The sequence below is a fragment of the Leishmania panamensis genome (genome assembly GCF_000755165.1).
Source record: "Leishmania panamensis strain MHOM/PA/94/PSC-1 chromosome 35 sequence".
NCBI lineage: Eukaryota > Euglenozoa > Kinetoplastea > Trypanosomatida > Trypanosomatidae > Leishmania > Leishmania panamensis.
Window position 1 is genome coordinate 789,244 of NC_025882.1, and position 15,101 is coordinate 804,344.

The following is a 15,101-nucleotide window of genomic DNA, read 5'->3' on the forward strand; positions in this document are numbered from 1 at the left end:
CCCACCGCTGGCCTTGGCCATGCCGCCTGTATGAGCACGTAAAGGCGAAGGCACACACACACACACACGTGTCGGCATGGATGGGGCTCCCATGGATTCACAGGCAGAGGCCTCTCCCTTGATGATGATGCGGTGAATATGGACGTGCGTGTGACTGTCGCCTGTTGTTTTCGCCACTGCCTCTTTACTCTTTTGTATCTTCTTCTGCCTTGCATCGCACCTCACTTTGGTTTGTTTTCTCTGTTGGCACAACCCATACACGCATACTCACGAGCACCTAGGCCGGCATGCTGTAGCGCTTCGCCCTGTTCTTCATTTTTTCGTTTTCTTGGCACCTCCCCGTCTCACGCACGCTGGCACAAGCCGTGACAATGCAAAGTCCGGCGCCCTTGGGAGTTTTCAGTTTTCAAGGATGCCCGGCACACAATCGGCCGCTCCGTTCACGTCGGCGTCGACGTCGTCACTGTGGCTGCCGACGGCGCCTCAGCACCTGGTTGAGCGCGGGCCGCATGATACACTTGTTCGGCATTCACCTTACGGTCCTTCACGGAACACCACCTACGGGTGGGGCAATCTGTTCCAGCCCCCCATGACCGCCACCATTCCTGACCACCCGCGCATTCACATTGGAATCAGCTCGCTGAACGGTGTGCCAACTGTCAGTCAATCAGACAGGTCGATGCGCAGCCTGCTGGTCCAGTACCGTAGGAAGTTCAACTGCTTGGAGCACTGCTACCCGTACCATAGAGTAGGAGACGCGGAGACATGGAAGACGTGGGCAGACATGGTGAAGGACAGCAATCTTGCCCACAGTGGCCGCATCAAGGAAAGCGAAACGGGGCATTGGAACCTCCGCCACACTTCAGTTGAAGGTGCCGTTACTGCCGGCATCGCCGCTGCAGAAGCGCCGCCGTTGCGCTCTTTCCGCGTCAATCCAAGCCGCTTCTCGTACACCATCAAGGCGAACAACCTCCTTACTCACGTCAAGCAACTGCAGATGGATGACGCAGAGGTGCTGAGTCATGTGCAGGTATTTTTCCGAGAGTTATGTCCGCTGCTGGAGCCGTTTTTAGGCCCTGTCGTGCTGCAGCTACCGCCGTCCTTTGGGTACTCCGTGTCTAACATGCAGCGATTCACTAGGCTGCATCAGCTGCTCTCTCAAGAAGAAGTTCTGTTGCAAGAGACAACGCTGCGGCCGTCCAAGGATGCGTCGTCTTCAGACACCTCCTCGACGCCAGCACCTTCCACATGTACGCTGCGGAGGCAGCGACGCCTCCGCGTCGCTGTGGAGTTCCGAAACCGCTCGTGGTACCGCGAGGAGACGTTCGCCCTTCTGCGCTCCTTTCGCTGGGCACTTGTGGTGGCGCATCACCACGACGACCCGACGTACTCGCATGTAGTGGATACCGGTGCGGGATTTCTCTACGTCCGCCTACATGGGCCGCTGGGGCGCAACGTGGGCGACTACGGTCCTTTGGCGATGCGAATGTGGGCAGAGAAGATGCTGCAGTACCTTCATCCAGCAGGGTGCCCTGCTGGCGGTGGCACGACGAGTGCAACACCAGACGAAACGGCGCGTGAAGTGTTTGTGCTCCTGAACAACAGCGACTCCAATGTAGGCGGCACGACAAGTTCTGCCGTGGATGCAACATGTCTTGCTGAGCAGATGCGACGTCTGCTTCAGTGCACATCCTCGTCAACACCTCCCGCCAAAACTGTGGCTGCTCCACCAGCCTCGCGTGTGGGTGCCCGGCAGCCACCAGTCATGGTGTGCGTCGAGGCGGGAGCTTTGTTTACGGAGACAAAAGACAACCACCGCACCTCGCTCCCTCAAGACGTGGAGAGCGAGGCGGACACTTCACCATCTAAGCGACAACGCACTGAGCCGCGAAGCAGCGGTGCGTGCGACGACGCGATTGTGATCGATTAGCGCTGCCGTGAAAAAAGCCAAGTGAGGCTCGTCACTGCACTGCTGCAGCACTGGTAGTGAGAGTAGAGTTCAAAACTTTCCCCAACACCCACCATAACAGCTCTGCCTCCTGGCCCATTTCTCTCGGTATCGCTCTCGATCGTGTACGTGTGCGTCCCCTTTTTTTGTTTCCCGCTTCACTGTTGCGATTCAACAGACGCACAGTGCGACATCCACGCACGCTCACACGCGGCGAACAAACATGCAAGGCAGTAAGGCGTTATGGAAGTGCAGCGCGGTGGGGTGGGGTCGAAGTGCGACGCACTCGGCAAAATTTGAGTGGAAAGCAAAAACGAAAGAGGCGACAAGGTTGAGATCAGAGCTTCAACTTGCCTCGCCTTCTTTCTCTCAATCTCTTTTCTCGATATCGCGCCGTGGGTCTCAGTACAGAGAGTACGCATATTTGTGTGCCCTCATGAGAGAATCGTTTGCTTGTTTTGCTTTCACGACCCGGGGAAGCAGAAGATGCACCCCTCTCTCTCGCTGGCCCCTCATGGCTACGCTGCATGACGCTCTCCTCTCCCCTTCCCGCCTCCCCAACAGCACTTACGTTTTCTGCTCTTTCGTGTCTTTCCTTTGCCAACTTCTCTCTTGTGTCTGTGTCGGTGTGACTACGCACGCATCACGGCGTTGGCAGACCGCTTTCTCGGCTCTCTATGCATGTGCGGCTTTTGACGGCAACTCGAATACAGCGTCGAAGCGAGGGAAAACAGACGACGGTCGTAGCCCATTTGCTTCACAACACCCACCACACGAGAGCATCAAGCACTCCTGGTACGCCAAGTTTGCGTTCACAAGGCATACACACACACACACAGACACACAGCTATCCATCCCCCCTCTCGCGCCCCAACTTCTCCTTTCTTTGTACTTTTTGTGTGGTCCGCGTCGCGCGCCCCCACTTCCACCGTTTTTGCATCTTCGTTCAACGCCACTTTTCTGTCAGGACAAGTAAGCAGGAAACCTCAATTTTTCGGTTTTTTTTCGCTCCTCTTGTTTTGTATATTCATGACTACAGTCGGCTCAACCCTTCTCCGATTTTTCCCTTCCCCCCCCCCTCTCTTCTTCTTTCGGCATTGAGCTTGTTTGGCTGTGTGTCTACGCTTTCCCACGCGCGCAGGAGGGGGCGATACGCAACTTGTCATGTGTAAGCAAGGACTCTTTTTCGTTTAATTGTTGCTCCCCGTATCGAAGACGCTTTGCGTTGCGCTGCTCGCCACATTTGGCCCCTATCTGACGCGTGGGATCATACACAGACACGTCCACTGACTGTATTCAGCGGTGCAGCTCATGAAGGCTCGTTTTGTTTCCCCCACTGGCAACTCCCCCTTCTCTCTCTCCTACGCAGCCTTTTTCTTCGCATTAAAATGCCCGCCAAGTCGGCCAATGAGCCGCCGCTGCCGCAAGGTTTGAAGGCACAACTCGACGTTCTCACTGCGACTAGGTGGGACGACGTCAGCGCTGATGAGGTTCAGGCCGCAGCACACCTCTCGCAGCTCCGCCTCGACTGGAAGGCGTTGGGCAACGCGTGCTACAGCAAAGGGTGTTTTTTGGTCGCCATTCAGTGCTACTCGCGGCTGCTGGAGCTTCCCGGCGGAGACACAGCACAGATCCGCAGCAATCGCAGCGCCGCTTACTTGCAATCGCTCATGTTGGCAGGCCCTTCGTTGGCCCTCAAAGACGCCGAGAAGGCTGTACAGCTGGATCCGAAGTGGTTCAAGGCCCACCTCCGCGTCGGTGACGCGCATTGGAAGCGCGGCCACTTCGCCGAGGCAGACGCTGCGTATCGTGAGGCGCTCGCCCTGCAGCCGGAGTGCGCCTCCGCGATAGCCGGGCTCCGTGCTTTGCAGGTAGAGTCGGAGAAGTTGTGTGCGGCAGCGGCCACGCTTCCGCCAAGGACTGCCATCCACGCGGCTGCAGCGGCGCAGGCAAAGGAGGAGGAACCGCCATTGACGCAGGAGCAGCTGGTTCAGATCTGGAAGAAGGACATCAGCACACATGAGGGCCGAACAGGCTGCCGACCGCGACAGGCGTCGCTCTCGGAAGCAGACAGGGAACAAGGTGCCGCCATCAAGCAGGCGTTTCTATCTCGCTTCCGTGCGAAGCTCGAGTCCAATGATGAGTTGAGCGCCACCCTTCGCGAGCGACGCGAAGAGGTCATGCTGTGTGGCGAGAAGGTCAATTATCGCGAAGCTGACAAACTCCGCAGCACCTACTCACACGCTACGAACGGTATCGGGCTGGGCATCTCATCCGACGCGTACAAAGAACACACAGGACGCGTCAATCACCGTACATGGTAATGAAGTAGCACATGGACAGCGAGTGAGAGGAGAAAAGGAAAAAGGGATAGGTAGAGGGACAGGAAGAGACGGTGCAGCACAGGAAATATCTCACGGCACGATCATTACACACATACACACGCACACAAAAGGACAGACTTGATTTGCGCCCTTTTGCTGTCTTCCACACCATCCCTCTCTCCTCCCTCTTTCTGTGTGTACATGGATCGCTCGTGATGAGTACGAGGCCTTCTTACCTTTTCTCTTTTCGCTCTCTTGGCCACGGATATGTGCATCTGTATACGTGGGGTGTGTCGATGCTTGCGCCTATGCCTTTTCCTTTCCCTTCTCTCCCACTCTCTCCCTTGTCTTTTCCTTTGTCTTCCCCCTTCTCTCGCCTCATTGGAACCATCTCTTTCGTGCGTCTTCTCTTTGTGTTTCCCATCGCTGCCTCCCCCTCCCCCCCCCCCGACAGGCACAGGGGTTTACTTGCTTTGATTTGCTGTTGTGTTTACGTTTTGTGCAGTTACTCTTCTCGTTGCTCGTCGTACGTTGGGTTCTTGTTGGTTTGCTTATTTGGTGTGCGTGTTCGCCTCCCATCTCTGACGACTCCTGCTTGGTTTATGTCGGTGCAGTGCACCAGCGGACCCAAGTATATGCCTATGCTTTGCTGCAGACATTTATGCGCGTGCAAGGCGGAGTGTACGCGTAAGCGCGCGTGTGGGTCTGTGCGTATGTATATATGCGTGTTGTCCATCTTCGCGACTCGCTATGGCCACTGAGCCCTCTTCTACTCTACGTGCACCTCGCTTCCGTGTTCTTTCCTCCTCTCCGGCGCATGCCTCTTTGTGTTCTTCTGCTCTGCTCTCTGCTCCTTGATACCCCCGGAGGTGCTAAGATGTATCCTAGCGGCCTTTGCTCTTGTCATATTTCTGGGAGGTGTTTCGGCCTTTCCTTCCCTGCAGGCTCGAGTTGAAGCTGCGCCGACGACTCAGGGAAAAGAACAAAATGCATCCTGTAAAGCAACAGAATATATGCAAGGGAAAAACAGAGTAACCATGCACACGCGTGAAGGCCGACTGGGGCTGCTTCCTGTGCTCGTAAAAGGGAGGAGAGGCTCACACGCAATTACCACCACTGTCGCGCTATTTAGCGACCAGCTCGCTCGGCACAAAATTGTGAAGCGACTTCTCCTCTAAGCCCATTCCTTCTCTTTAGCAGCCCGACTTCCTTGTTTTTTTCCTTCTGGGATCCTGAAGGCGAGAAGGTTGATGCTGCTTGTCCAAGAAATACCGCCGCTGACAATGATGAGCGATGAAGGCAAGTTAGAGTGCGATAACGCGACGGCCGCTTATTCAATCTTGCCCTATTGTGGCTTCGTCTTGTTTGTTCCAATCTGAGCCTTCACTTGTTGTGCCTCCCTTGCTCCTCTCCCCCTTCTCTCTCTCTCGCCTCACACACAAGCACTCCCCCTGCAGTCGGCTGAAACAGCTGTACCGCATTCTTTACGGCACCTTCCGCTATTCTGCACCCAAGCAGACCGTCGCAGTGATAATCTGCCCGAGAAGGAAGAACGTGTCATTTTCGCATATCACCTTCCTCCCGCACTCCATAGGTGCCGTTTGCACCTCAAGCAGGAATACGAACAACGAGCAAAACCCCCACCACCACCACCACCACCACCACCTTCAAAAGAACAGAAAGGCCACCAAGCCCTCTTAACCGCAGCGCAAGCACTTTCCTATTTGTGCCCCACCCCCACCTGCTCCTCCCTTTCCCATTTGCGGACCCTATCTTTGCTTTCCGCAGCTGTGCAAGTGGAGGGAGACAAGCAACATGTGTATGTTTAGGTGTGTATCTCTGTAGGCGCGTGTGTCGGCGTATACACCGATGTCGGCGTCTTCTTTGCTTGGAGGGGCTGTCGTTTCCGTTTTCAAGGCCTCTTGGGCTTTTCCACAACTTCGACTCACCGCGTGCCGGCTTTCTTCCGCACCTGACCCCCCCCCTTCATCACCACTCTTCCCAGCGCCTGTACGCTAATGGACCTCCAACACAGTTGTAACCTCTCCTTCTTTATCTTGATATTACACATTCACGCACCCGCACAGCCCCACACGCGCAGACACGGTCAAGCACCGTGCGCTTGTCGTGTATACCGCACGCCGCTGTAGGCCCGTACCTTTGCTTCTCTCTCCCTCACCCTGGCCCCCTTCACACACGCAGAATACACGCATCACCTGTCGACCTCTTACGAAGGCAGCAGCGAAGAAGAGGAAGAAAAAGGAAGCGAAGGGACACGAGCGCAAGGAGAGCCATTATGCGGTTGTTGAGCATTCGCTCCCTTTTCTTTCGCTCGCTGAGCCCGCAACCGCCTTTGTTGACCGCACGTAGGCACTGCACCACCCATCTCTTATTCTCCCCCTCGCCCTCGGACTCTCGTAAGTCACACATACGCTCACACGAGCAACGACTCTTTTTACCCCCTCCCCTCCCTGCATCTTTCCTTGTGGAGTTTCTCTCCTCGTGTTTTGTAAACCCTTCGGGGGAGGGATCGTGGCTGACTGTGGCGGCTGAAGATTCCCCTCTCCTCCCTCGGTGAGCATTTGTGTGCGGGTGTGTGTGGGTCGATGTAGTTTTGCTGTGTTGTTTTACCTCTTCGCTCTTAGCGTCCTCCTTGCCCTATTGTTGAGCGCTGCCTGTCCCTCTCGTCTTGGGGTGAGCGTCTTCTCTTGGGCTCTCTCTCTTTCCCTTGACATCCCTTCCCTTAAATTCTTCTGATCTCTCCTCTCTCTCTCTCTTTCCCCCTGTGTCGCTGCCTGTGCTGCTCCTCTTTCGGTGCCTTTGGTGACTCTGGTGTAACTCCCTCCCCCTCTCTCTTTTCTTTTTATCCTTCAGGTCAATTCAGCACGGACACGCTCTTCTTCTTCGCTCTTTCCCTCGTGGGCGAATGTGTGTCTTCGTTTGCTTCACTTCATCACCCCAGCCGTCGTCGTCGTGGCTCTTTTTGCTGCTTCGTTTATTTTTTTTTCTTTTCGAACGCCGGCATTGAAGTCGCCGCGCGTGTGTGGGTTCCTCTTAGTGGTCTTTTCATTGTGCTTCTCTCTCCTCCTCCCCCTGATGGCGGAGATGCACCTCAGTGCGTGGTATCCAGGGTACAGTACCCTCACTCTCTGTGGGGAAACCAAGCAGCCCCTGTCCCTGCCAGTGCCAAGTCGCTTCTGGTGATGAGAGGGTCAGGCAGCAATGACGTAGCAAAGTCCGTGCGATTTCGTCGCTGCTGATGTCGGCGGGCCTGTCCTAGACTGCGTGGCGTCGAACCGACCTGCAGCACTGCACACGTGTGTATCATGCACATGCTAGGCTAGGTGCCAGCGTGGCTCGAACGTATCTCACCCGGCCCTCGCTGCCCACTGGTGTGGGGCGCCTGCACTACTGCGCGCGATGCACCAAGTGGCGACCGGCCCAATGGGAGCGGCTGCGAGGCGATGTGGGGAGCGGGTGGACAGAACTCGAGGCAGGGGCCGTGCTCCGATGACCGAGTCGGCGCGGTGCTGTACCTCGCGTGTCTACGGCCGCTTCGCGCCGCGCGACGGACCTGTGAGTAGCCGGAGGCAGAGTGGAGTTGAGCCCATGTTGTATGGCAGAGAATGGGCATGAGGAAAGAAAATGCCATTGACATCCAGCATCTCTTCACCATCCTTTGTTTTCCTCATCCTCCTTCAGTTGTGTGAGTATGGGTGGGCCCCGTTGTTGACGTAGCCTCTCTGTCCTCTCTCGCATTGTGGAGCATATCACAGCATACAGACATGCACACACGAAGGGGGACAAAAACGAACACTCTTACTTTTTCCTCTGTTTGTACACCGTCAGCCTGGCAGAGAGAGAGGGGGCTGAACAGGCGTTTAGTGGAGCTATGCGAGTCAGAGTCAGCGGTCTTGGAGGGAACGGGGGGAAGGCCAGGGAAGGAAAATTAACGCGCCCCAAACGATCGAGAAGATCAACGCGAAGGACAACCTCGTATTGGTGCTACCCCCTCTCGCTCTTCGTCTTTTCCCTTCCGCTTTCCGCTCTCGTTCTCCACCCGCTGTTTCGTGCTCCATATCCCCGCTTTTCTGCGTGAGGTGAGGTGGCTTCGGTGTGTACTGCCCCTTGCTCCCGCGTTATACACTAGTAGGGTAGTAGGTGGCGTGCACGCCCGGCGATCATCTGGTTGGTTGGTTTCTTGGTTGCTGTCGCTTCCGTCCCTCCCTCACATCGTTTGTTGTCAGTCTGTCTTGAAGTCTCAATCATACCCCTCCTGTGTCTTTCTTCGCACGACTTCCTCATTCCCCCCTACTAGCCCCACATATCGACTCGCAAAGGGCGTGGACTGAGCCGGAAATGCGTATCACCACAGCGACAGTGACCTTCCCCATTGGCGCCAGGGGCGCTGAGGCTCGAAAAAGGAGCGCAACGACCATCGGCACCGTCTCCAGGGCAAACGTACGACGATGCCCCCAACCGAAGCTCATTTTTACTCCTAGCGGCACAGTCGTGAGGGCGGTGTCAGGCTGCGAATTTAGCACCTCCACCACTGAGGGGGCCATCGACACCAATGGCAGCATTGACAGCCGCAGTGTGGCTGCCTCGGTGCTTCCCATATCTGTCGCGCCATCCTCTGGTAACGCCCACGTACCTGTGCGGTCGATCTCAGCCTGTGCTGTGCTGGAAAACCAGATTGTGTCTAATGACACTCTCGAGGCGACGAGGCGATCAGGCGCCGCAGGGTTTCCATCTTCGGGGAAGAAGGACATCTGCAGCTGCAAGATCCCGCCAGCCACCACTAACGACCCCATGACAAACATCCTCAATACATGCTTTACTGCTGAAGCACCGCTGGGGGTAGTTGAGGACTCCAGAGCCGCTGCATTCGAAGGAGTTAGAGCAAACTCTCCTTTCGTTTCGAGCTCCTCCTCCTCTTCCGACGCAATATCTGCGCTGCAATCAAAGGTTGCGCACGCGGCCGAGCGCTCCTCCGCGACGCACCGGAGTAGCAACGGCGTTGTCGCGGAACGGCCGCAGCTGCACCCATCGCTCACGCAAGACAACCGCAGCTTCCTCAATCCAGGCTACTCGTCCGACCCCTCAGAGTGGAACAGCAACGACGGCGGCGACAGCAGTAGACATGCAGGTAGTGATGACAGCGCCGGTGGGTCAATGCACCAGCATGGCCCATCAGCGGCACCTTCCAGACGAACCGCACCAGCTGCCGTACCCTCGGTGCAGGGCAGAGGAAGCTGCACTAGCACGCCTCCGCCTGTGGTGGTTACCACTTCCAGTGGGGACGAGAATCAGACCACCCTCACCTTCTCTCTTCCGACCGCCGCAGAGGAGCAGGCGACCTGGCAAACGTACGACACATACAGCGCCCAGCGACCGAAAAGGAGTCATCACAGAAGCCACCCCAGCGTCATAAAGCACCGCTCTCAGAGTCCCGCTCCAGCGTTCCCGGCCGTCCTGAGCACCTCCACATCTGTAGGGGGGCGCGAGGTGCTGCAGCTACTTCCTAGGCTTTATCAACGTGCACAGGTCATTGTAGCATCTACCATAAAGACCGCCACCCCCACGCCAGCACTGCCGCAGACGAAGGCGGTTTCATCAACGATGACGACTAAGAGGAAAGACACGTTGGGCGAGTTTCCCTCCACCGAGTACCTGCTCGACGCGGCTCAGGCGTGCTTTGGCGCACGCCGTTTCCGAGCCCTCATGGCCGCTGTGACCACAGACGGAGACACCCTCGTCCCCACGGTAGTTCAAAACAATGGCCGAGGAGCGCCCACCATCTCCACTGCGTCAAGGTCGCGGTTGTCGTCGTCGTCGTCCCAAGGCTTGACAATAGAGGAGGCGCTCTCCTTCTTGAGCCGCCTCAAGTATGCACTGGCCTCGGACGTTCCCACGCAAGGGAACAGAAAGCAGGCGGAGCCGCCTGCGAAGCTGGAAGTGGTGACTGGGGGCATGGAGCCGGATCGCCCAGCGAAGGCTGCTTCATCACAGCCACCTCTTGGCCTGCATGCTTTGAGAAAGACACGTAGCGTCTCTGCCCCCAAGAGTCAAGCTGCTCCCCAGGTGTACCGTATCCCTTCTGCACACGTCGGTCGACGCAGCAGCCGACCCCCACCGACCCCTACCGCGCGGATGGAGGTGAGGCGTTCGACGCCGGCGTCTTCCCCGCCTTCGAGGGCAGAGGTGACTGGGGCGGCAGCGTTGACCGGGCCTCGGAAGCCAACTGGACGACGTAGGGGCCCGCGCCGACGAGCAGCACTGCCGCCGCCATCGCCGCATCTGTCGAGTAGCGACTCGGGCAACCCAGACGCAACTTACAGAGGGGACGTCATCCGCATGTACGTGCAACGCAAGGCATTCGCTGAGATCGCAGAAGGCCAGGACCGCCGTCGCAGCCCCACGGTGACACTGGAGCGACTGGTGAAGGTGCTGGGCTGGTTTGAACTGGCACTCAACCCCAGCGCCGTCGAGCGTGTGTGCGGAATACCGATGCAGTCCGCGGGTGAGCCACGGGACATCTCCATCGACTTCAACGCCTTTGTGAAGATTATGGACTCGAGCTTGGATTGTCAGCACCACAGTGAGGGCAGCCGCCCCTCTTCCGAATGGGCCTCCGCGCCGGTGACCAACAACGAAGATCCACAATTCAACGCGATTGTGCTGGCACTTCCCCCAGAGGCGCCCGCACGGGCCTTTCCTGCGGTACCGCTTATTCCCGGCTTGACGGCGGCCGGCGCTGCATCGCTCAGCAGTGGTAGCGGTCCTGCACCTTGCACTCAGGCTGCCCCCTATACCAGCTCCGTCTGTGACAGCGGGGACTCAATTCGTTCGCTATGGAGCGTTGCCTTCGGTTCTTCCGCGGCGCATCGCCGCTCAGGCAGCCTCAGCAGCGTAGCGACCACAACCGCTTCTTCAGCAGTAAGTGGCGCCAGCGTGCCCAAGTCATCTGTAGACACAGACGATGCGTATCCATTGGCCACTCATGGCTCCGCCGTCGCAGCTCTCTGCCGCAGCATCCGCCAGCGGCTGCGCCAAGAGCTGCGACGGAGCGTGAGCAGTGGGTCTGATGCGCTGCCACCACCTAGAGAAAGCCAAGGCAGCGGCAGCAAGAGTGGCGATGGCGTGGCACACAAGGAAAGAGATGACTCACAGCGCTCCCCGTCTACCAGGACGGTTCTGGCTGCCTCGCGTTGGTGGAGGTCGCCGTCTCCGGTCTCTTCCTCAAGGGTGATGATGTCCAGCGGGGATGCGAGCGCGGTCGGTCTGGTTGAAAGCGACTCCCTTTCTTCGTGCCACGACAGCGCGGGAATCTTGTCGGAGCGGCTGAATGGCACCAAAGGCAACGCTCAACTGGCCTGCCAAACGCAGCGCGAGCAGGCGCCGTCGTCGCCGTTTGTAGCTCATGCGTTACCTCCTTCCTCGCATGCCTATCCCCTGACCACCGCACCAAGAGACGGGCGTGCACAGCCCGGTTGGGGTGATGAGAGCGACATTGCCTCCCACCGTTCTTCCGCAGCGCAGCGTTGGCGAGGACGTGGGCCCCGGCTTAATAGTCCTTCACTTTCCATCCCGGCGACAGCACGAAGACGGTCTCCCTCCACTCCCGCGGCGAGGCGGTGTCGCCAGCAGCAAGCATCGATTCACCTTCTCACATCCCTCTCCCCGTACTGTAGCCCAGGCCAGTACCTACGAAGACCCGCAAGTCATCACCGATCGCGCAGCGCGGCGCCATCGACGCTGAGTCGGTTGCAGAGGTCATCGCCGCTGCACTCCCGCGACAGTCAGTCAGTGCTGTGCACTCTCCTATCTGCACGACTGGACTCGTCTACCTCTCTCCGGTCCCATAATGTCTCTGCAGAGCGGACATGGAAGCACCCGAAACGGGACCGTCCAGCAACTGCCTACATACGACCCGCAGCAGCACCAACGTACGGCGTCTGCGCACCACACCTGTCGCACCCCCCTTTCTCACCAACCATCAGATCGGCGCCACTGCCGTTTCGGCGAGGGCTCCTCCAGGCCTGCTGGGACGGCGCAGGCTGAGGTTTTAGTGAGATGTGGCGGATCGGGAGTTCAGCAACGCAACCAAATCGCGTGAGCTCATGCCACTGGCTGCCTTGCCGCTCGCACTGCCCTGAAAGCACCTTGAGCCGAGCTGGCAGTCCAATCCGCCGTCTATTCCGTCGCTGAAGACAACGCCGGGCCCCTGCTCGGCCTCTGACGTCTGACTTGACTGCCTCACCTACTAGCAGACCATCTTCTGCTTTCTCATGTAGGGCTTGGCATTGGCGTCGCCGCCGCGCTTGAGTACATGAGGAGCTGACAGAACTCTACGCGCAGCACAGGGGCGTTCCTCAGCGACTGGCTTCTCTGTCTCCACTCACGGAGGCTCCCTTGGTGGCACATACGAGGCAGTGGCGTGGGCGCTTCGGTCGATCACTTAAAATCCCAGCGATCGGCAGCAAGAAAAGGCGGTGCTCGAGCGAGAGCTCAAAGACATCTCGGTTCCGATCTGCCGACATTTGGTGGTTCTGGCAGCAGACGATTTGTTCGAGGACAGCGGGGAGAGATACTCGACTAATTCCGTTGTCACTGCTGTTGGTACTGCCACTGCGTCGGCAGAGAAGGATAAGGCGAGCACCACAGCATCACGAAAGCGAGCGCTGCCCTGTCAAGCGAGGAAACAGCGCCCTCAACAGCGGGTCCCTCATTCCGCATACACACACACGCACATACACACTGAGCAGCGGCACAGCGACAGCGCTGGCGAGCAGCTCATGGACAACGTCGCCGATCTTCATTTGCGTCGGGGCCAGCCAGTGATCACTGGTCCATGGAAACCGCCACCCCGTGAGCAGCACGCGCGTGCTGCTGGGATCACTGAAGGGGTCAAGGCGCAGCACTGATACTAGCTAAAATGCTTTTATGAGCTGCAACGGTCATGCCACATCAGCTGCAACTGGGATTACGAGCGACGTGAGCCGCAGCGCATAATACCAGTGGCGGGAACGAAGCTGTACCGCATCGACAACGACGACATCAGACGAGACCCCCACGCCCGGCGTTTCGGCCTCTGTCTGAGCATCGACAATGCGCTGCAGCGTGATGAGCAACAGCCGCGCCACTCTGAGTGCTGCCGCCTCGCAGACCCACACCGACACGCCTGGTCAGGCAACAAGCTCGTCATTAGCCAGCGGCTGAGACTCCACAGGAACGAAGTCTCGACTGAGTGCATGGTTAAAGCTCCTCGGCAGCAGCCCACTGAGTGGGGTTTTCACGACCCGTCAAGGCCAGAGGCACCGGGCCAGCCGGCAGCGGGTTCAATGCGCATCGATTCTTCCGCTCGTCGAAGCGGCAGTACAGCCTCAGTGACCTGCTCAACTCCGGCAGTTGCTTTGGTGGGACGGTGTCGTTGCTCGTCACGGCCGGTTTCTCTGGCTACATGCTTCCAGCATGTGATTCGCGCGGCAACTTGGGCTCGGCAGTAGAGGAGGCGCACTAGAGCGGCGAAAATGATAAAGAGCAAATGACAACCATTCCCTACGTCTGTTTGAGTGTGTGTGTGTGCGTGTATGTGTACGGGTGTGCAGGCTCCACAGTGGTGAGTACTCTGCTGCTGCTGTTACTGCAGCCCATCCCCCCCCCTCGTCTTCCTTGCCACCTTTTCAGTTGTTTCCCTCCACTTGTGCACCCTCCCGTTTCGCGCCGGTGCACTGCAGCACTGGGCGGAGGGAGGGAGGGTTCTCCTCCCCTCCGTCTTCTCGAAGTCAGCCGCTTTGCTTTCTGCCCCGTTCCCTCCCCTTCATCGCTACTATACTGAGACCCTTCTCTGATTCCTTCGCTCTTCTCAGCAAGGCAACCTGCCAAACTGGTGTGCGTGACAACTTGTATGAATGAGCTACCAGCCGGGTTTTTTTTTTTTTGCCAGACAGATGTGCTCGACGCCGCCGTCAGCACTGCAGTCGGGAATGCCAAGAAGCGAGTGCAGCGGCAATTGGAGGATGGTCGAGAAGGGAAAACGAGGGAAGTAAAGAAGCAGGGCAAATGGGGCTGAACCGAGCAATCACACACTCATAGACCGGCACACAAACCCCAACTCTCTCCTCTTCACGCGGGTGTTTTTCTGTGTGTATTCCCATTCACGATTTCGTTTGCCCTGTCATGTCGGCTGTGGGCAAACACAAACCACCTCTCTCCCCACGCTGCGGCGCATGGAAAGCTTCATAAAAGGTCGAAGAAAGAGCTGTGGTCGACGTGCGCCGCCTGCTGCTCTTCGCCCCTCTTTCCCTCTCTCCGAGAGAGCGGCGGTTACAAGTTACCCCGGCCCATGTTTGTGTTGCATTTCTCTTGGCGCTGTTGTTGCGGTGTCCATTCCCCCTTGTTTTCCTCTCTTGTACGTGTACCTGAGTGAGTGCGTGTGTGTGTCTGCTCGTATGCCATAGCACTGCAATGAAGGAGCGCTGAAGGAAAGCAAACAAAACTCGAAAAAGAGAGCCGCATAAAAGTGCTGTTGCAGAGAACAAGGAGGGTGAAAAAATGCAGAAGCGCTGTGCTTCCCCCCTTTCTCTCGTCTGACTCGAATCGGTTATCTTCTCTGCACCACTGTGCGCATGCCGTGGCTCTCGGCTCGTCAGATACCCACCCACCCGTTCGAAGGCGTTTGTACCCCGTGTGAAACTGCACCTGTCTGTGATTCCTTCTATTCCTCTCACTTCTCTCTTCCCTCTCCAACTCTCTTTGTATGTCTCCTTCCGTCACCTTCACCTGTCTGACTCTCCCCCCCCCCCCACTCACACACACACACACAC

The 15,101-nt window shown here is 57.7% G+C and overlaps 3 protein-coding genes across 3 annotated transcripts, besides 1 other annotated feature; all 3 read left to right on the top strand.

Annotated features, from left to right (window-relative positions):
* Window positions 1-412: 412 nt before the first annotated feature.
* LPMP_352140 (hypothetical protein) lies at window positions 413-1,930 on the top strand (the record flags this gene model as incomplete). Its single annotated transcript, XM_010704849.1, has 1 exon — window positions 413-1,930. One exon carries the CDS (start codon window positions 413-415, stop codon window positions 1,928-1,930), a length of 1,518 nt encoding a protein of 505 aa, XP_010703151.1.
* Window positions 1,931-3,336: 1,406 nt separating this feature from the next.
* Window positions 3,337-4,272, top strand: LPMP_352150 (hypothetical protein; the record flags this gene model as incomplete). The annotated part of the gene is made up of 1 exon (XM_010704850.1): window positions 3,337-4,272. One exon carries the CDS (start codon window positions 3,337-3,339, stop codon window positions 4,270-4,272), a length of 936 nt encoding a protein of 311 aa, XP_010703152.1.
* A 3,091-nt stretch (window positions 4,273-7,363) lies between these two features.
* Window positions 7,364-7,918: a repeat region.
* Window positions 7,919-8,631: 713 nt separating this feature from the next.
* On the top strand, window positions 8,632-12,336 carry LPMP_352160 (hemagglutinin-like protein; the record flags this gene model as incomplete). Its single annotated transcript, XM_010704851.1, has 1 exon — window positions 8,632-12,336. The coding sequence occupies one exon, from the start codon at window positions 8,632-8,634 to the stop codon at window positions 12,334-12,336; it is 3,705 nt and encodes a 1,234-aa protein (XP_010703153.1).
* Window positions 12,337-15,101: the final 2,765 nt, after the last annotated feature.